Raw genomic sequence first — 20666 nt, 5'->3', positions numbered from 1 at the left:
CCCTGGATGTCCTCACAGAGACCTGGCTGAGGCTCCAGCTCTTCCTGGCTCCTTGCTGATCCCAGCAGGTGGGCAGGAAAGCCGACAGCAGGATGTGCCCGCTCCCGAGAGACTCGCACAGACAGATGTTTGCATGTGGGAATCACCTTTTATTCTGCTCAGTGTCTACAAACAACAGCTGTGGGGCTGCTCCCCCTGCACCCCCCGGCTGCTGCAGCCTCTCTGTGGACCACAGAGAGTCTGGACACTCCATCCTGGTGGGATGAGGGGTTGGGAGAGGCCCTTGGCCTTCAGGGAGGTGGTGAAGGTCATTGTGAGGGGGAGGATGTTCCTTGTGAGCTGCTCCATCCAGAAGTGTCCCCCATGCAAAGGGGTTGTCTCGGCGATGTCCCCCATGGGGAGGAGTCCCCGCTGTCCCCCGCCACCTCGCTAGCTGGGGATGGAGAAGGAGCTGACTTGGAAGCTCTGCTGGTACCTCTTGACCCACGGCCTGCTGGCCTGGGTGCAGATCTCCTTCCCGTTCCTCACCCTGAAGCTGGGACACAGAGAAGCTGGGATCAGTGGGGACCCCAACACTGAGTTTCTGAGGGGCTCAGGGGATCAGGGTTGGACCCAAAGCAAGGCAAAGGGCCTGGCAGGACGCAGGGGTGGATTTGGGGTACTCACATCACAGCCTGGTGCGGGCACTCGGGGCTGGTGGGGTAACAGGCCACCACGTTGTCCCTCTTGATCCTTCTCGTCTGGAAGTTGAAGCAGCACTTGTCCGGCATGGCTGGAGCTCCTGGGGGACAGTACAAGCCTGGCTTAGCCTGGACACCCCCACTCCCTCCTCAGCCCTCCTGCCATGGCAATGGCAGCTCTTTGGGGGGACCCCCCTGCGTGCCGTGGATGAAGCAAACCCGACCCCGCAGCCCTGGGTTTTGTCCCCGTCCCCCAGCCCCTGGGGTTGGGGCAGTGCTCACTCTGAGCCAGGCTGTGCCAGCACAGCATGGAGAGGATGAGGAGGGCACAGACCACCCTGGGCGCTGTCCTCATGCTGGGCTGTGGCAGTGGCAGAGCCGCCTGTGCTGGGGCCAGGCTGTCCTGGCTGCTTTTATGGGGGAGCTTCCCGCAGGGCCAGGGGGAGGGCCTGGTCCCCTGCCACGTCCCAAAGCACAGAGCGTAAGTGATACTCATGATCACCTCATCCCCTCCCCAGCCCTGGGAAAGAAAAAAATGTGCTCCCAGGCCGTGCTTCTGGCACCGATGGGCCTGGGATTTTTTTCCTGAGCTCCGGCTTCCAGCGTTAGGGCTGATGGACAGGCTGTTCCCAAAGTTTGGCTCTGCACCCTGATTGCCCGGGCAGGCTGTGTCCAGGCCACATGGAAGGAGCCCCAGGGTGGGTGAGAGGGTTTGGGGATGTCCTTTGGATGGGACAAGGGGCAGGCACAGCATTCTGCAGGGTCTCCCATAGTCCATGTCCCCCCCCGCCCTGCAGTTTTGTATCCTAGGGACCACTAGCCAAAAACCCCTTTAACCGCCCCCCCCCCCCCCAAAAAAAAAAAAAAGCCATAAAGAAAATCAAACCATAGAGAAAAACCTCAAAACACAGAGAAACATCTTCTGCATCAGGCATTTAAACTCCTCTGTGCTGCCTTTGGGGGTGTTTGGTGTCCACGGGGCCGGGGGGAGGACGAGCAGGTGGCTGCACTTCCCCGCGCTCGGTGCCAAAGCAGCAGCTCGTGTTCTTGGCCGGGCTGGGCTGGGAAAGGCAGAGGCCAGCGAGGGGCTTCCCTCGAGGGTTCTGCCTGGCTGCAGCTGTCCAAAACCCCCCTCTCCCCCCAGCCCCTGCAAATCCCAGGGCGCTTCCCAGCTGCCGGCAGCTGGCCGGTGGTGGGAAGCAGCGGGGGAGAGGCAGAGGCTGTGCTGGAATCTCATCCCGCCACGGGGCTGGGAATGCCGAGGGCATTTCGGGCACAGCCCTGCCACGGGGATGCTGTTCCAGGAAAGGGACCTGCTCTGCCAGGAATGGGGACAGCCTCCACTCGCTCTTCTTCAAAGCCATTTCCCAGAAATCAGCCCAAATTTGCGTTGGGATGAGCGTGCGGGATGACAGTGAGGTGACGGCTGATGCCCCGGGGATAATGGGGAGAGGGTCTGTGTTTGTCTGCCACGTTCTGTCATCACCCAAATTCCCGGTTAGTCCCTCCTCAGGGAGCGGAGGATAGAGGATGACTCCGGCTCTGCTCTGGCTCAGCTGCCTGGCTCGCCCTTCCCTGACCCGGATCCATCTTTTCCCTCATCCCTCTTCCTACCCCCACGCACCACAACGCTCCTGGCGCAGCCGGGGCAAACACGGCCCTCTGAGGGTAGAAAACATTCCCTGGAAGAGAACGAAACACGAGGAAAACAAAACAGGGTTTGTCGGGCTGGGAAAAGCCCTTTTAAAGACTCCGAGGTGAAATTCTGGGATGCGGCAGGCAAAGAATGGCAATGACATTCCCAGCTCATCAACCCATCGTGTTTGGGGCAGGGAAGGACACGGGACACGGGCAGAGTCTCTGCTCTGGGGTGGCCCCACAAATCCTCTGGTCCCACAGATGATCTGGGCAGGAAAACACCTTTTTCCTCCTTTTTTGCCTTGTTTCACGGGGGGCTCCGTGCCTGCACTCCCAGCTCTGGCTCCAGGCTTGGACAAACGAGACAGACCCCACTCCTGCACAGGGGCAGGTGACAAAATTTGGGACCCCACCGGGGGGCTGAGCTTTCACTGCCCCCTCCAAAACATTTGCAGGCGCTCCAAACCTCCCACTTCTGGGTGGGATTGGGGTATCCCGCTGGACGCTGCTGACGGAAAGCAGAGCATTCCTGGGAGTGCTGGTGCTGAATCCCGCACCGCGCTCCCCACCAGCCCCAGCCTGCTCTGTGCGGGACACACCGGGACACACCGGGACACACCGGGACACACCGGGAATGCCGCTCGCCCCCGGGGCACAGCTGCTTTTCCAGCCGATGCTTTATCGATGCTGTGGCATTTCCCTCCCAGCCGATCGATACCCCCGGGGGCGGCTGCAGCCGAAGTCACGCCCGGGGAGCGAAGCAGCTTTGCCAGGGCAGGGCTGTTTCTAGCAAGGATTTGTTTGATTTCTCCTCCTCCTCCTCCTTTTCTTTAACTTACTTTATTTAATTTCTTTTATTTATTTTCTTAATTTCTTTTTCTCCCTTTTCGGGCTGAGCTTTTTTTTTTTTTTTTTTCCCTCGGGATCAGCTTTTCCACCGCCTCGCCGAGGCTGACGCTGAGGTAACCACTGAATTCACACCCCCTTCGTGCTGTTTCCTTTTTCAAGCTCCTTGTCCAGCCCCAGCCACCCAGGACTTCCCCTGCTGCTGCAGAGATGGTTTCTATCGGGATGGGTCCCCAAAAAAAGGTGGCTCAGAGTGTCCCCTCTGCCACCCACGTCCCTCCAGAGCCCAGCTGGATTCTGCTCCAAAAAGCAGTGGAGGTGGTTTGGGGTTTTTTTTTCTGTCCAAGGCTGGAAAACCTGGTGGGTGCCTGCATCTCATCCCCCAAAAGTGCTCCCCTAAGTGGAGTGTGCCGCCCCTGAGGGCACCCAGCTGCCCCGAGACTCCTCCTCCTATGGAAATAAGATGGAGTGAGCGCTGCCGTCCTTCTCCAGCAGAGATTTCACCAGGAAAATCACAGCTAAATCCAATTTCGGACATGTCCATCCTCTGGGAGGAATGCTGGGCATGCCACAGGAGCTGCTGGAAAAAACTTGGACTAGCCCATGTCACCCTCACCCACCAAATTCAGGCTCAGGGAGAGGCTGGGAGCGATCTTCCCACCTGTGGGAAGTGGGAACAGCGTGAAAAACCTGGCATTGTGTGGCTTTGGTGTAGATCTCCGGGGGTTTGGGCTCCTTTCTTGATTTTGGAGCTGTGTCCCCATTTCCCAAAGGGCGAGCAGCCCCAAAGGGAAGGGGTTTGAGCCCAAAGCAGTGGTGGGGAGCTCAGAGAGCTGATCCCAGGGGTGAAAAGCTCCCATTTGGGATGAGAAGCGCTGTCCCCATCTCCTGAGGGCAGGTGTTTTTTGGCTGTCCCGTTGTCCCTGGGCATTTCATCCTCTCTCAGCTGTCCCGAGCTGAACTCTCCCCCATCCTCGACATTTCTCCGAGCGCTCCCTGACTCATTTCCCGTGTCCTTTGGCCCCCGGCATCCTGGCTGCCCCCGCACGGGGACGGCCCCGGCTCCAACGCTGATTTCACAGCAGACTCCTCTGCCTGAGATTGCGATCAGGGCTGGGCAGCTCGAGCTGAGCCAGCTCTTCCCAAACCTGGCCTTTGAAAACCCCGAGTTTAGAACTCAAATAAACCCAAAGCCTCCTCTGACTCTTTATCTGCACCTCAATTCCTGATCTGTGTCCCGATTCCTGATCTGCATCCTGATTCCTGCAGCCTCATGATTTCCCAGCAACCTGAAAGGCACAAAATTAGGAAAAAAAAAAAAAAAAAAAAAAAAGGATAAATCCCAAAAGGGCAAGCAAGATGCTCCTGAAATCCTCTATCCTAAACCCCAGGAGCTGGAATCAAAACGAATCCAAAAAAAACCCCTCCACACTGGGGACTTGCTGGGCTCTCTGGATTTTCTCCAGGCTCCAGATCCAAGGCTGGACAGCGCCCATGGGGTGCAGGGAGGTGCTGATGGATAACGCGGGTCAGCATCACCAGGATTTGGGGAATTCTGTTGCACCCCACCTGAATCCCCCTCCCTGAGCTGGCCGTGGTGTTTTCCCAGCTATCAGCAGCTCCGATCTGCCTTTGTGGCCTCGGTGACATTTGTCACACGTATTTTGTGCCACCGCCTGACCAGGGAGGAAAAGACACCCCAGGGGAGATGAATTCATTTCCTCCAGGCCCAGCCCGGGGTGTTTTCCTGGAGAATCCCTCCCCTGGAATCACTCCGGGCAGGTGGGATGGGTGGTGCCCACGCAGCAGCCCCGGTGCGGACTGGGATTGCCCCCATTTTGGGAATTCCATTTTGGGAATTCCCCTAAAATCCTTTTACAGGTATTTCCTGGGCTGGCTGTGGGGAGGACCGTCCTCCTGCAGGGAAAATTCCAGGTGGGAAGCACTGGATGGGACACCTCGAAGGGGATTTGGGGGGAGATGATGGGGGTGAAGATGGGGAAGATGATGAGGATGGAGCTGGGAATGATGAAGGGAATGAAGATGGGGATGATGAAGGGGATGAAGATGGGGTGAAGATGGGGATGATGATGGGAATGATGATGATGGGGATGATGAAGGGGATGAAGATGGGGATGATGAAGGGGATGAAGATGGGGATGATGAAGGGGATGAACACCAGCTGTGCAGGGCTGGGCCGAGGGCTGGCTCCCCTTGTCATTTTTGGGACCCCAGGGCTTGCTCAGGGCTCACGGCAGCAGCCAAACCACGAGCTGGGTGCGGTGCCAGCCCAGGCGGGGGCACGAGCAGGGTTCGGGGCGCAGCAGCAGCGGAGGAGTTCCCGCATCCCAACAGTCCTTGGGTGTTGTTTTCCCTGCGTTTGGCACAAGATGTCAGTGCTGCCCCAGGAACGGCTCTCGGCGCTGTTCCACCGCCCGGCCCTGGCCTGGCCACGGTGCTCCTTGAGGGTCCCCAAAGCGGGGTGCAGCACCCCGGGGTCCGGACGTGCCCCCTGTGCCCGCAGGGACCCTCCGGGGCTTCTCCGCGCTGATGGAGATGCACCGAGAGCAGCGGGTGATGCCCAACCTCCCTTTTTGGAGGCACCACGAGGCTCCCAGACACCTCCAGGACCCCGGGAATCATCCGGGGAGAGATCCAGGAGGAAAGCAGATACAGAAGGGATGAAAGAACCCAAATTGTCTCCCAGCAACACGTGGCAAAGGGGGAAAAAAAAAACCCCAAACCTCAAAAGAATGTTGACAAGTCTGGAGGCTTCTGGGATCTTGGGTGACCAGGAAAATAACACATCAAAGACCCCACGTCGGCCTGAAGACAGATAAAAACCCCGAGCCAAATGTTCTATGAATATTTAACTCCCATCAATATTTAATTAGCAGATAGAGGGAGATTAAGAGCAGAGGGATCCTTTCTCTGCATTTGCTCCAGCTCTTCTCTGGGTGCTGGGGAACTCACTGTGCTGGTGGGGGACCTGGGGCCACACTCAGTGCCCGAATTGGGGTGAAGGCACCCCAAAGGAAGGGAAGGAACCCCCCAAAAGGGAAGGTTTTGTTTTCCAAGCTCCACTCAAGAGGGCAGAGAGAGCTCTGGCATGAGCTGGGTGTTGCAAATCCAAACCCGCCATCCAAGGAAACTTCAGCTAAAAGTCTTTTCGGAGATTCAGGGTGCTCCAAAAAAAGCATCTTTGCTCATCATCACCACGGTGTCACCCACGTGTCACCAAACTGGCCACCGAGGGCAGCAAACGGAGCTGGCCAGTGCAGAGGGTGGGTCAGGATCCAGGCTCAGGCTTTTCCAGGGGGCAGGGAAAGTTTTGTGGGATCGTGGGGCTGCTGGAAGTGCTCAGCCTGGGCTGCTCTGCGGGGCTGAGCTCGGTGGGGGGGCCTGGAGGTGGCTTCTCCCTTTGCTCTGGATCCATCCACATCCATGGATCCATCCTGCTCTGGATCCATCTGGGTCCATGCTGGATCCATCCTGCTCTGGATCCATCCAGGTCCATCCTGGATCCATCCACATCCATGCTGGATCCATCCTGCTCTGGATCCATCCACATCCATGGATCCATCCTGCTCTGCATCCATCCAGGTCCATGGATCCATCCTGCTCTGGATCAATCCACCTCCATCCCAGATCCATCCAGGTCCATGCTGGATCCATCCTGCTCTGCATCCATCCAGGTCCATGGATCCATCCTGCTCTGGATCAATCCACCTCCATCCCGGATCCATCCAGGTCCATGCTGGATCCATCCTGCTCTGCATCCATCCAGGTCCATGTGGGATCCATCCTGCTCTGCATCCGTCCAGGTCCATGGATCCATCCTGCTCTGGATCCATCCACATCCATGGATCCATCCTGCTCTGGATCCATCCAGGTCCATGTCTGTCCCTTTTTGGGGTTGACATCCCCCTCCTGCCCCGGTGCCTGGGAGCCCCTGTGGCTCTGGGCCACAGCCTGCGGGGCAGGGAGGTGCCTGCCTGTCCCCAGCTGTCCCCACAGCTGCCCCCCAGCCTGTCCCTCCCCCGCTGAGCTCCCCGCTAATGCTTCGCCCGCGGTGTTTCAGCCACATGGGGCCGAGTGTCTAATCCCCCATCAATCCCTAATGACCAATCCTTTTAGGTGACAGCGGTGGCCGGGGGGTGGCGGCAGGGGAGGGGATGGACACTCCGTGTGCCGCCGTGGGGCCTCCTGGGATGTTTGTCCTCGTGTCCTCTGTGGCGAGGGGACATCCTGCAGCCCCCAGCCCCCTGTGCTGGGAGCTCATCCCGGGGTGGAGGATCGAGGATGGAAACTCATCCTGGAACACCTCGAGGATGGAGGGATTTCTCCTCTCCCTAATCCCTCACCCAGGGGTGCCTGGGCTGGGGGCAGAGCTGGGGGTCCCGAGGGTTTAGAGCCCCCCCTGTCCCATCTTTTTAGGGGATTTCTCTCTTCGGGAGATGCCCTGGCTGGAGGGGACTGGAGAGGGCAGTGAAAGCTGAGCCCAGATGGGTTTTCCCTGTGCTGGGGCCATGAGCAGGCGGGACATGAGGGATGAGGGACAGGAATGGCACAACTCCTCTGCAGCTCCCTCAAAATGCCTCAAAAACCTTTCCCAAACCCCTTCCCAGCTCATTGTGGGAGAGAAACATTCCGTGGGTGCATCCATGAGGGTGTCTGGGGATGAGGATGTGGGGTTGGGATGGTCCTGGGGATGCCCTGCACTGTCCCAGTGCCCTCCAGCTGCTGAGCCACGGTGCCACCTCCTCTGGCATCTGGGGACATCCCGGTGGCCTTCTCCTCCTGACCAGCTTCTCCAGCACCTCCTGAGCTGGGGATGCAGCCAAAAAGGGGATTTTTCAAACCTGCTGCTGGCTGCTCAAACCACTGCACCGGATGCTGGGGTTTATTTCCCCCTCTGGCTTTCGATGGATTTGATTTTGATTTTGATGATTCTGATTTAGATTTAGATTTAGATTTAGATTTAGATGATTCTGATTATGATTCTGATTATGATTCTGATTTTGATGATTCTGATTCTGATTCTGATTCTGATTCTGATTCTGATTTTGATTTTGATTCTGATTCTGATTCTGATTCTGATTTTGATTTTGATGATTCTGATTCTGATTCTGATTCTGATTCTGATTCTGATTCTGATTCTGATTCTGATTCTGATTCTCATTCTCATTCTGATTCTCATTCTCATTCTCATTCTGATTTTGATGATTCTGATTCTGATTCTGTTGATTCTGATTCTGATGATTCTGATTCTGATGTAAATGGATTTTTTTCCCCACCACAGCACCCAGGGCAGAACCACACATGGATGAGCAGTGGGAACAAGCCTGGGGGACCCCCACCTTTCACCCCGCCAGCAAAACAGAGGTGAATCAAAACAGCCTCAAACCCCTTTAACCATAAAACCCAGCTCAGCCCTGGCGGGACGGGGATTTCTTGGCATCACTTGGGTATAAAATCTCTCCTGGGTCGGGGAGGGGGAGCCAGGCTGGGGTTGGGGACCTGCCCGGTGCTGCGGCTCCCAGATCTGGGCCATTCCCCACCACTCGAGACTTTTATCGCCCCGAGCAGCGGCGTGTTCTGCTGATGAGTTCTTTCTGCTCCAGTAATTACAGCGAGGAATTTGTCAGAACGAGCTCTCGAAAGCTTTCCCGTCTTGTTCCGATTTTACCTGGAGTGTAAAAAGTCATTAGTAGGGTAAAACACGGGCTGGGCTCGGGCGGCGAGAACGCGGCGCGCTCGATACGCACCAAAGAAAAAAAAAAGGGGAAAAAAATTAAAAAAAAAATTTTAAAAATTTAAAAAAAATTTAAAAAATTAAATTACCGATTTTTCACTTTTCCCCACATGGAGTTTTCCTTGTTTGGAATTAGCAGCGTGAGGAGGAAAGCGTGGAAGGCGGGCAGGGCACGGCGGGATGTGCGGGATGCTTTGTCTTTCCCGCTGTCTGCGTCGCTGCTGGTCCCCTCTGTCCCCGTTTTTGGGGACAATTTGGGTTTCAGCCCCTTCCAGCAGCTTCTCCGGCTTCCCTGAGTCACGGTTTGGAGCCTGGAAAACAAATCCAGCAGAAAACACACCGGGATGATGCCCTGGATCGCCAGCGAGGTGGGGAAAAACCCTTCCTGATCCTGGCACAGCCCGAAAATAGCAGCAGTCGAGGTTTCACAGCCTCGCAGCCCCTTCAGGCTCGGGTTTCGGGGACTTTAGCAGATGTCAGCGAGAGTCTGGGGAGCTCCGGCTTGAAATGAGCCGGGGGGGGGAAAAAAAAGAGAAATCATATCAATAGCACCAAAAAAACCCCCAAAATAAGGAGGTGAGGACGGGAGGAGTGGTGGAGTGGGTGTCAGCACCCTCCCGGTTTCCGGCAGGGAGCTGCAGCCCTCTGGGAATGTGTTAAAAAGAGGGTGGTTTGTTGGTTTTTTTTTTTAACTTTCCAGCCGAAAAAGAATCAAAATGCAGCAAAATAGAAATGGGGTGAAGAGGATTTCTCATGCAGAGCTCTCCCCCGTCTGCCTGCGCGGCACCACGTCCATCCCTGCTGCTGCTTCCTCCTTTTTCTGCCTCAAAGCTGACGGGAATTTCCACCCCCACGGCTTTTTGGGGTTTTTTATTTCGTTTATAGGTTTGAAAAAAAGCGACACTTCTGTCTTGGGCCCTAATCAAAGCGGTTTGGGTTGTTCTTCATGAAACTTTGAGGGCGGAAAGGAAGGATTTTGGTGGGGGCTGCTTGGGTTTCAGGGCGTTTCCAGCATCCGTGAAGGTGACTTGGAAGTGGGGAAGGGGTTGCAGGACAAAGCCGCTCCCTCTGCCAGCGTGGAACCCGACCTGTCAGATTTCCTCTCTCCTTATTTCCTGAGGGAAATCGAGTTCCATCGAGTTCGGTGTCCCCAGCTGTGGTTTTAGGGCCCAGAAATCCCGGGGATTGGGACAACATTCCCTGGAGACTCCCGGGTGTTTGGCTGCTTAGCTGGGTAACTGGGGAGTGATTTTGAGTTTTTATTCGTGTGATTAATCCTCCCCTCCCCTCCCAAGAAACCCCAATTTCTGCTTTTCCCTTCCCTTTTCCTCCCTTGTGAGGGATTTTGGAGTGCCAGGACCCATTTTTTGGAATTGCCCTGCTCCCCTGGTAAATATTAATATAATATTAATGTTATATATATATGATAATGTTATATATATTATAAATTTTTATATATATGATAATGTTATATATATTATAAATTTATATATATATTACAATGTTATAGATATATTGTTATATATATATATTATAATGTTATAGATGTATATATTGTAATGTTATGTATATATTATAATGTTATAATCAATGCGATCCCACTGGTGAATATTGATTATTCCCTCTGATTAGTGACGTGATCCCCCATTTCTGTGCATCCTGGGAAGAAGCTGAGGCTGCCTCCTGCTCTTCTCCCGGGGTAAATGGTGCGGGAATGAGATTAGGAGCAGGGAATGAGCACTGCCCGAGAGCCTTAACCAGCAATTCCCAGAAAAAGGCAGGGAAATAATTCAATATCCTTCATGTGATGCCGCCCTGTCGGAGTCAGGCTCGGGCCGTGGCTCCCTGATGGGGCAAGGAGCCTCCAGAGGGATCCCTGATCCCATCAGCACCACAAACAGGGAATTAGGAGCTTTAATTGGGAGATTTGGGGGAGCAGCAGGGATGGGAAGGGGTTGTTTGCTTCCCTGACTTCCCACTGCTGCTGGGTGTCCCCCAAATTCCCTCCCTCAAGCCCACCTGGCACCCTGAGGGGATTTGGGATGTTTGGGGTGCCAGCCAAGCTGCCTTGGGATCCCGTTTTGGAGAAGAACAGCGCTCAGCCAGCTCCTCCTGGTTTTATTTTGCTGAAAACCTGGAAGTTTGGGGTTGGCAGGAGGGAACCCGACACGGCTTCAAGGTCAAACTCCGGCAGCTTTGGCCAAAAAGCAGGAAAATAACCCCATTTGGGTGATCCAAGCATCCGACCCCGCAGTCCCAGTGGGGGATTTTCTTTCCTGTCCTTGCCCAAAGCCAGAGCCAGGATCCAGCTGCAGCCCCTGATTCCCACTCCTGGATTTTCTGACCCTTTTTCCCAATGTTTTGACCATTTCCAGGGTGGGATTTTGGTCAGTTCCAGGGGGTTCAGCTTGAATTTGTGGGATTTTGGTCAATTCCAGGGGGTTCAGCTTGAATTGGTGGGATTTTGGTCAATTCCAGGGGGTTTGGCTTGGAATTGGTGGGATTTTGGTCAATTCCAGGGAGTTTGCCTTTGAATTTGTGGGATTTTGGTCAACTCCACGGGGTTTGGCTTCAGAATTGGTGGGATTTTGGTCAATTCCAGGGGCTTTGGCCTTGAATTGGTGGGATTTTGGTCAATTCCAGGAAGTTTGGCTTCAGAATTGGTGGGATTTTGGTCAATTCCAGGGTGTTTGGCCTTGAATTTGTGGGATTTTGGTCAATTCCAGGGGGTTTGGCCTTGAATTGGTAGGATTTTGGTCAATTCCAGGAAGTTTGGCTTGGAATTGGTGGGATTTTGGTCAATTCCAGGGAGTTTGCCTTTGAATTTGTGGGATTTTGGTCAACTCCAGGGGGTTTGGCTTCAGAATTGGTGGGATTTTGGTCAATTCCAGGGGGTTTGGCCTTGAATTGGTAGGATTTTGGTCAATTCCAGGAAGTTTGGCTTCAGAATTTGTGGGATTTTGGTCAATTCCAGGGAATTTGGCCTTGAATTGGTGGGATTTTGGTCAATTCCAGGGGGTTTGGCTTGGAATTGGTGGGATTTTGGTCAGTTCCAGGGAGTTTGGCCTTGAATTGGTGGGATTTTGGTCAATTCCAGGGGCTTTGGCCTTGAATTGGTGGGATTTTGGTCAATTCCAGGAAGTTTGGCTTCAGAATTGGTGGGATTTTGGTCAATTCCAGGGTGTTTGGCCTTGAATTTGTGGGATTTTGGTCAATTCCAGGGGGTTTGGCCTTGAATTGGTAGGATTTTGGTCAATTCCAGGAAGTTTGGCTTGGAATTGGTGGGATTTTGGTCAATTCCAGGGAGTTTGCCTTTGAATTTGTGGGATTTTGGTCAACTCCAGGGGGTTTGGCTTCAGAATTGGTGGGATTTTGGTCAATTCCAGGGGGTTTGGCCTTGAATTGGTAGGATTTTGGTCAATTCCAGGAAGTTTGGCTTCAGAATTTGTGGGATTTTGGTCAATTCCAGGGAATTTGGCCTTGAATTGGTGGGATTTTGGTCAATTCCAGGGGGTTTGGCTTGGAATTGGTGGGATTTTGGTCAGTTCCAGGGAGTTTGGCCTTGAATTGGTGGGATTTTGGTCAATTCCAGGGGCTTTGGCCTTGAATTTGTGGGATTTTGGTCAATTCCAGGAAGTTTGGCTTGGAATTTGTGGGATTTTGGTCTCGCTGTGCTGGGTTGGATCCCGCTGGGATGGAAAGGACCCACATGGAGCAGGGGACAGGAGGGGACCCCTGGGTGTGGGGTCAAAGGTGTGAGTTGGGACCTTCCCCCCCAAAAAAACCCCCCACATTAAATATGGAAATTTCATTAATAGCAGAATTCCCTGCCAGGTGCTCCCACAGCTTTTGGGGGCTTTAACTGAGCTGTGCCCACCTGTAGCCAAACCCTGAGTTATCTTCAGCCAGACACCCTCAAGGGAAATGGAATTTTATTGAAAAACCTCTGAGCTCTGAGGGGAGTCATTGCTGGAAACCTTAAATGGCAGAGTTTGCCAGGGAATCCCGATTCTTCCCCCAAGACAGCCCAGCTGTTATCCCACTGGAGAATCCTCCCTCTTGCCCAGCCGTTCCCCACCCTTTCCTTGTGTGGACTTTCTAGGGGATTTTATTTTATTTTATTTTATTTTATTTTATTTTATTTTATTTTATTTTATTTTATTTTATTTTTTATTATTTTATTATTTTTATTATTTTATTTTTATTTTTATTTCATTTAAATTTATTTTTTTTAAATTTTTTACTTATTTTATTTTTATTTTATTTTTATTTTATTTTATTTTCATTTCATCTTAATTTTTATTTTATTTTGCTTTCATTTAATGTTAATTTAAATTTAATTTTATTTTAATTTTATTTTAATTTTATTTTAATTTCATTTCCTTTTAATTTAATTTCATTTTAATTTCATTTCCTTTTAATTTCATTTTATTTTAATTTTATTTTGGTTTAATTTAATTTAATTTAATTTTAATTTATATTAAATTTAATTTTATATTTATATATTTTTAATTTTTTTATTATTTTTAAAAATTTAATCTTACCTTAATTTATTATTTTAAAATTATTTTATTTAATTTCATTTCTTTTTAAGCGGCTGCCGCCTCTCGAGCAGGGAGATGCTGTCGCAGGAGGCTCCGCTGGCCCCGCTGCTGTGATTATCCCAGACTCCAGCCCTGGCTGTGCTTCAAATGCAATTTCCCCCGACGCCTCCCAGTCCTGCTGGCGGCTCCTTCCCGTCGGATCCGGGATTGCCTCTGATCCCAAAGGCTCCGAGCAGGTGCTGGGGGATGCAGGCAAAGCCTTTTCCATGGATTTCCCGGCAGCATTTCCCTCCCGGCTGCCCCGTGCGTGGTTCTCCTGCTCGCTTCAGGGATATTTCGGGTGAGACCAAATTCCTGCTGCTCCAGAGGTTCCCTGCCGGCTCCTGCCCCGTTGCTGTTGATTCTGGAGAGGAAAAAAAAAGAACCAAACCCATCCCCTGCTCCTAATTCCACCCCCAGATCCCAGCGAGCCCCGCTCCCACTCGGGATCTGCCTCCTCCATCCCCACCCCGAAGGGGTTAATCCGCTCGGCCCAGGACCAGCTGGGAAGATGCTAAACGAGCTCCTGAAAAATTCATGGTCCTAAATGGCCTTTCCAGGGGGGTTCCGGCCCTCCAGGAGGGATGGGAGCATCCCAAATCCCAGCTGGGAGCTGCTAATGGCAGCAAGGGCAGGGTTTTACTGGATCCTGCTCCAGCTGGGATCCCGCAGCCCCAGGACCCCCTGGCCATTAGTGGGATGCCCTTTAGGCTGACCCAGCTGATTCAGCAGCTGCTCCATTGTTATCCCGCTGGACGCGGCAGCCGGGAAGGCGCTGGGATGGAGCTCCGAGCTCCGGGATAAAGGCCAGGCTCGGGTTTCGCCTGCCGGGGCTGGTGGGCAGGGTAGGGTTCTGCCTGCTGGGGTGGGCAGAGCCTCTGGAGGGAATTGGGGACGGGTTTGATCCCTCCTTGCTCGCTCTGCCAGCCCTGGAGGGAGATTCCCTCGGGAAGCCTGTTAAAATCCCATGGTTCAGTGTTAAAATCCCATGGGAAGATGCACGGAGGGAGAATGGGAACACCTCTGCTGCTGCTGCTGCTGCTGTTGGGGTTTGGGCTTTTGGGGGTGCTCGGGTGGGTTTGGGGTGCAGCAGAGTGCCCAGGGGGTGTCCTGTAGGTGACACTCCCTGCTGCCATCGCCCCGTGGTCAGGAGCAAACTGATCCCAAGGCACCCCAAAACCAAATCGGGCTGTGGGATGCTCAGCTGGCTCTGTCCCAGATGGAAAAGCACTGTTGGGACAGCTCCAGGGAAGGGGAAAAGGAGGCCCTCGAGGGTGGACTCAGCCCCAGCCAGGAGGTGCCAGGGCAGGGGGAAAAGGGGATCTGGAACCCCTGGAATGGGGGTTCCCGACTGGAAAGGTGACGGTGCCCATGGGGAGAGAGGGGACAGGAGAGGAGGGGGAAGAGGGATGGATGGATGGATGGATGGATGGATGGATGGATTGGGATGCAGTGAGCACAGGGCTGAGCATCCCAGCAGCCAAACAGAAGTTTGGATGCAATTCCCAGGTGAGTCCATCCTGGAGATGCCCAGCCCTTCCCTGGGAAGGGATCCTGGGATGCTGAGGTTGGAGCAAACCCCTGAGCACACCTTGCCTGACTTGAGGCCACCCAGGACATTCCTGTGCCCTTCCCCTCTCCCTGCAAATCTCCAGCTTGACCTCTCCACTGCCCAGAATTCCCTGGAATCTGCTCAAGCCCAGAGCAATCCCAGCCGGGGAGTTGGAGAGGGGTGGAGAAAGTGGCTCGGAGCTCTCACCAGAGTGAGTGGGACTGGCCAGGAGCTCTTTGGTGTCCTGGGGGGCCACCAGGGCTGTGCCCGGTGGTGACCTCGTCCCCACAGCACCATTAAGGGCCCCTGATCCCAAAAACCTCTGGAAAATCTGCTTGGAAAAGCCAAGTGAGGGGACAACCAGGAAACCAGAGCAAACGGGGGCTGCTCTTGCTCCTCCTAAAGCGCTTTTCCCTCTCTGTGTTCCCACCTGGGAATGGAGTGGGAAGGGGAGTGGGGACAGTTGGGGACATCTCCAGGTGCCCTCCTGTCCCCCTGCAAGCTCCCAACCCTCACAGGCTGTGGAGCAGGGCTGGAAAAAAGAAGGGATTCTTCCATTTTTATACGTTTTTATATATGGGATGCAGCCCTCACAAAAAACCCCGGGGTCAGGGGGCAAAACGGGCTTTGTTTAAGGCAGGAGCTGCTGCTTTTGGGTTTTGTCAGCTTCAAGAGCCTGATTTAGGTGCTGTGAATCCCCCCTCAGCCCCTCCAAAATGAGGATAAAATGAGGTGCTGCTCCTCACCCCACTGCTCCCAACCCCAAATGCCCACAGCCAGCCCAGCCCTGATTTCAGAACTCATCCAGAGCTTTTGAACTCATCCAGAGCTTAAATCCAACTCCAAACATCCACATTTTTTAAAATGCCCCAAAACAAACAGCAAGCCAAGAAAAGGAACTCTCTTGTTGGCCTCTCTGGCTGCCAAGATAACCAACCCTCCTAACGAGCTGCTGTAATTAGGTGCTTTGAATCCCCGGTGTTCATCAATTCCCTGGATTTCCAGGATCCAGGGATGCTCCGTTTCCATCAGGGAGTTCTGGATGCACACAAAACACGGGACACAGCGATGTAAACATTGGGGAACCCACCCTTGGCATTTCCCCCCCTCTCAAAAATAGAAATAAAAGCAGAAATGGAGAAATTTCCCCACGGGATAACAATTTTTGGAAGAAAAGGGGAAATAATATCACTGCTGGTCTGTTGAGATGTTCCCTTCTGACGCCCCCAACCCCCCAATTTTGATAATATTGACTTGTTAAATCCGCTAAAACATTAAATTTCCACGTTAAGCCCCGAAATGAATATTTTAGCAGCGCGTAAAAGCCGAGGCAGGGACAGATCCGAACAGTAAAACCGAAATGAAACGTTTTTATCTCGCAGGAAGGAGCGGCTTTGGCGCCGCTGCTTCGCTTCTCCCTTCCTCTCCTTTTATGGGGCTATTAAAATATTCATTTAAATATTATAAATATTGCATTCCGTACCTAATGTGCCTTCGCACTCTTCGGGGCACCCAAAAGTCAGGCAGGATTTGCTGGGGGGGGGGGGGTGCAATATTCAATATTTCAGCTCTTTTTTCTGGGTGGAAGGAGAACCTTGGGGTGGACTTTGGGAGCAGGGACCGAGCCGTGGATCCACATAACGAACCGTGAATGTAGCTGGAAAATTAATTCCAATAAAAGGCTTTTTTTTTTTTTTTTTTTTTTTTTCAAGAAATAATCACATAAAATGAATTTATGGCAATTACGGGATTCCTCTATTTCCGTCATTATCAGAACTATAGAGGGGAAAAAGCAGAGGATACAAATGGATTTCGGGCACTGCTCTGCGAGGGAGGGAATTGAGAGATATTTTTAATCACGTTCCAGGATCAGGCACTCAGCTCCCAGCCAGGATGAGCTGCGGGATGCTCCAGCCACCAACAAGGAACTTCCCTGCCTGCTTTATTGGGAAAAAATGGGAAAATGGGATGCTTGGAGTGAGGCTTTCACTCTCCTGGCTGGTTTGGATGAATTCTTTCTGGTTTGCAGGGGATTTATCTTCTTTGGAGGGTCCTGGGGGTGAAAACCAACAATTCCAGGTGCAAAACTCTCGGCTTTTTGGTAAAGCCTCCCAAAAACTGGGGTTTGGTGTTTAATGTGTCTAGAGGAGGGGTCTGCACGCCAGGAGCTCTCCCTGCTCTTCATGGATCCATCTGATCATCCCAGCAAAGCTTTGGAGACAGTGGAGCTGGAGAAAGCTCCGCCGTGCCTCAGTTTCCCCAGGAAAAAGGAAAGCGGCTCCCTCTCGGAGCCATCCCCGGCCCTGGGCGGCCGCGCCACCTCCAGAGCGGCTCCCACAGGGATTAGGGCTGGATCGGGTGATTAGCGCCCTGTTATCCCAGCGATTAGTGCTGCCCCGGCATTAGCGGCAGGTGAAACGCCGGCCAGGGATTACCGGGAGAGGCCGCGATGCTCTCTGCCCGACCTGGCGCTGGATCTGTGGGATTGGCTCCCAAAATCGGGATTTATCCACGTGGGAAATGCCCAGAGGTCATAAAATCCTGCTCTGTGCAGGGCCTGGTGCGATGGGGTGGATGCGGTGTTCTGGGATTGAAGGCAATGGGGTGGATGTGGTGCTTTGGGATTGAAGACAATGGGGTGGATGTGGTGTTTTGGGATTGAAGCAGATGGAGTGGATGTGGTGTTCTGGGATTGAAGACAATGGGGTGGATGTGGCGTTTTGGGATTGAGGCCGCCGGGGTGGATGTGGCGTTTTGGGATTGAGGCCGCTGGAGTGGATGTGGTGTTTTGGGATTGAAGCCAATGGGGTGGATGTGGTGTTTTGGGATTGAAGCTGCTGGGGTGGATGTGGTGTTTTGGGATTGAAGCCAATGGGGTGGATGTGGTGTTTTGGGATTGAAGCCGCTGGGGTGAGTGGGACCGAGCTGCCATCCCCGAGATGCCCAGTGGGATTTGGGAAGTCCGACCCCATCCTGCTCAGACATCCCTCAGTGGTTTTTTTGGGATAACTCCTTGGGAAATCCATCCAGCACGGAAGAGCAGGAGTTGCTCAGGCGGGTCCGTGTGCTGAGGCCACGTTTTGCCTTTCCCTGCCTCAATTCCTGCCAGAATAACGGGAATTATCTCCGGCCTCTCCCCCTGGCTTGGATCCTCACTTGGGAATGAGAGATCACAACCCAGGCTCCGGCCCACCCCAGCCCCCTCCGTGGAGTCGTAAATAAAACCCAGCTGGGGTAAAAATACTCCTTTCTGGAACAGCTGAAAAATCTCCCGGCAGCGGTGCCAAGAACCTGCCAGGAGCTCAGGAGGGATGGCACCCAAACATCCCTCTCTAAAAGCCCTCATCCATCACCGGGAAAAGGATCCCAAGACAGGGAAGGATGGGGCGTGGCCGTGCCTTCATCCCGCAGTTTCCCAGTGCCAGGGATGGCTCTGGGGTGGGGAAATTGAGGCTCTGCCCCATCTGGGGAGGGGGAAATCGCGGGCTGGGCAGTGCCTCTCTCCATCTAATGCCGTGCCATCCCTGGGGATTCAGCCCGGGATCAGCCCTCCCCTCCCGAAGCATTTGGGAGATTGCCTTATAAATCAGGGGGTTTTTATGGAAACAAGCAGCGAGCGCCTGGGGGGTGGCGGGGCGGCTCCAAAACAGCTCTCAGCCATTCCTGCAGAATTCCAGGTGTTTGGGGCACATCCCGTCTCCCTCCTCTTCCTCACCCCGGTCCTGCCATTCCTGGCGTTGTTTCCAAGCCCTCCCAGCAGCACCCAGAGGTGCTGGGGACCCTCGGGGACATCCATCCTCCTCCTGGGCGCTGTGGGGCTGCCTCTTCCTGGGGGCAGCTCCAGCTCCTGTCGCCGCTCAAGGTCAATCCCATTAATTGCCGTGAATTATTTGGGCGTTAATGGAGATGTCTCCCGCACTTCCACTGCCAATGAGGCTGCCGGGAGGAACGTGCTGGCCGAGCTTTCCTGGGAAAGGGAGATGCGGGAATGGATGGGAGCGGAGCAGGGAGCGGGAAGGCACCCGCGGGGTTGGCGTGGGCAGGAAAACCCAGGTGGGAATGTAGGGAATGGCTGGGAATGGGGTCTCGGTCCCCCAACGCTCACACATGGGCAGCTGAGGGGAGGGTGGCATTCCCAGGAGTGCTGCTCCCCAAAATCCCAACTCTCCCATGGCTCCAGCAAGCCGGGATAAGGGAATCCCTTCCCAGCCATGCTGGAAGAATCTCCGGGCCCTGGAGGAGATGATCCCGGGATGTGTGGAGTGTGTAGGGGAGCAGGGAGGGCGTGACTGATCCCCTTGGATCCCCTTGGGTCCCCAACACCCTCAGCCTGTGTGGGGCCCTGCAGGGAGGGGGTGACAAGGCCGATGCCCCCGGGTGGCACAGGCACCCTCAGGGTGGCGAGAAGTGACCAAACCTGGCTGCTCCTCTCCGCGCTTCCCCTTGCCCAGGAGGGGTCTTAACCCCCCCCCCAATTTTCAACGACCCCTTTGCATCGCCCCAGGGCAGGGCAGGGCAGGGCAGGGCAGGGCAGGGCAGGGCCGGGCACCCCGCGCCGCACCCGGGGGTGTTTGGGGAATTCGCTGGGGGGCTCGGGAAGCGGGAGGTGGGGGCTGCGAGGAAAAGGAGGAGGAGGAGGAGGAGGAGGAAGGGGAGGAGGAGGAGGAGGAGGAAGGCGCCTCCCCCTGCCGCCCTCCTCTCGCTGGCACCCAGCGGAGCCCGATGCGGCTCGGGCCGGGCGAGCGGGCACCGGAGCGCCCAGCCCGGCCCGGCACAGGCGGGGGGGGGCCCTCGGCAGAGCCCCCCGCACCTGCCCGAGCCTCCGGCATCCCCGCTGCTCATCCAAGGGCGGGCACCCCCTCTTTAACGCGGAGGAGGCGGGGACCCCCCCTCCTTGCAACGCTCCTGGGCTGCCAGCGCTGAGCCCCGGGGTGTCCCCCCCCCCCGCCAAAGTTTGCCTTCGGATGCGGGGACTCCGCCGCCGAGCCGCTCCTGCCGCCGATTGATCGCATCTGCCTGGGATTAATTATTCACTCGGCTCCGGGTTGTGGTTTTTTCGTTACGTTCTTGTTTTCTTCTTCTTCTTTTTTTTTTTTTTTTTTCCCCTGTTTGTCTTTTTCCTCGGGGGCAGCGCGGTAATTCAGATTTTTTTTTTTGGCTCCCCCTCTCCCCCGCCCCCCCAATTCCCCCCCCCCCCCCCCCCCCTTTTGATAGAAGAGCGCTTGGAATTCTGATTTTTCTTCTCGTGCGGGGAAGGGGGGGTGGGGGGGGGGCTGGAGACCCGCACCCTGCAGCATCGTCCTCCATCGGCACATCGGGGCTTTTTTCGCCTCCGGGAGGGGGTTCCACGTGCTCTGCTCCCCCCGCTCGCGGCTCCCGAGGAGGAAGAGGAGGAGGAGGAAGAGGAGGGGGACCCGCCCCCGCCGGCTGGGCGCTCCCCCGGCCGCCCTGCAGGCACTGGTTGGGGGGGGGGAGGTTGCGGCAGCTTTGGGGTGCGGGGTGGGGAGGGGCGGGGGACCGGAGATGGGGTGCTGTGCTCGCTGAGCTGGGGGGGGGCAAAGCCGAGCCCCCCCTAACCTGAGCCGGTTCCCCCCCCCCCCTCCCCAAATTCC

General features: G+C 54.6%; 1 protein-coding gene across 1 annotated transcript; it reads right to left on the bottom strand.

Annotated features, from left to right (window-relative positions):
• Positions 1–141: 141 nt before the first annotated feature.
• Positions 142–1056, bottom strand: LOC138120609 (C-C motif chemokine 4-like). The gene is made up of 3 exons (XM_069033408.1): positions 963–1056; positions 667–781; positions 142–535 (listed from the first exon to the last, which is right to left on the bottom strand). Exons 1-3 carry the CDS (start codon positions 1033–1035, stop codon positions 430–432), a joined length of 294 nt encoding a protein of 97 aa, XP_068889509.1. The 5' UTR covers positions 1036–1056; the 3' UTR covers positions 142–429.
• Between the last annotated feature and the right edge of the window lie 19610 nt (positions 1057–20666).

This window comes from Aphelocoma coerulescens, chromosome 19, assembly GCF_041296385.1.
Source record: "Aphelocoma coerulescens isolate FSJ_1873_10779 chromosome 19, UR_Acoe_1.0, whole genome shotgun sequence".
NCBI classification, from domain to species: Eukaryota; Metazoa; Chordata; class Aves; order Passeriformes; family Corvidae; genus Aphelocoma; species Aphelocoma coerulescens.
Note: the sequence above shows the minus strand (reverse complement) of the source record. Positions and strands in the feature narration are given on the sequence as shown.

Coding starts and splice junctions, on each gene's coding strand:
- LOC138120609 (XM_069033408.1), bottom strand. CDS start 1,035: ATGAGGACAGCGCCCAGGGTGGTCTGTGCCCTCCTCATCCTCTCCATG. Junction 782..962: donor CTGGCACAGCCTGGCTCAGA/GTGAGCACTGCC, acceptor ACTGTCCCCCAG/GAGCTCCAGCCATGCCGGAC. Junction 536..666: donor TGCCCGCACCAGGCTGTGAT/GTGAGTACCCCA, acceptor TCTGTGTCCCAG/CTTCAGGGTGAGGAACGGGA.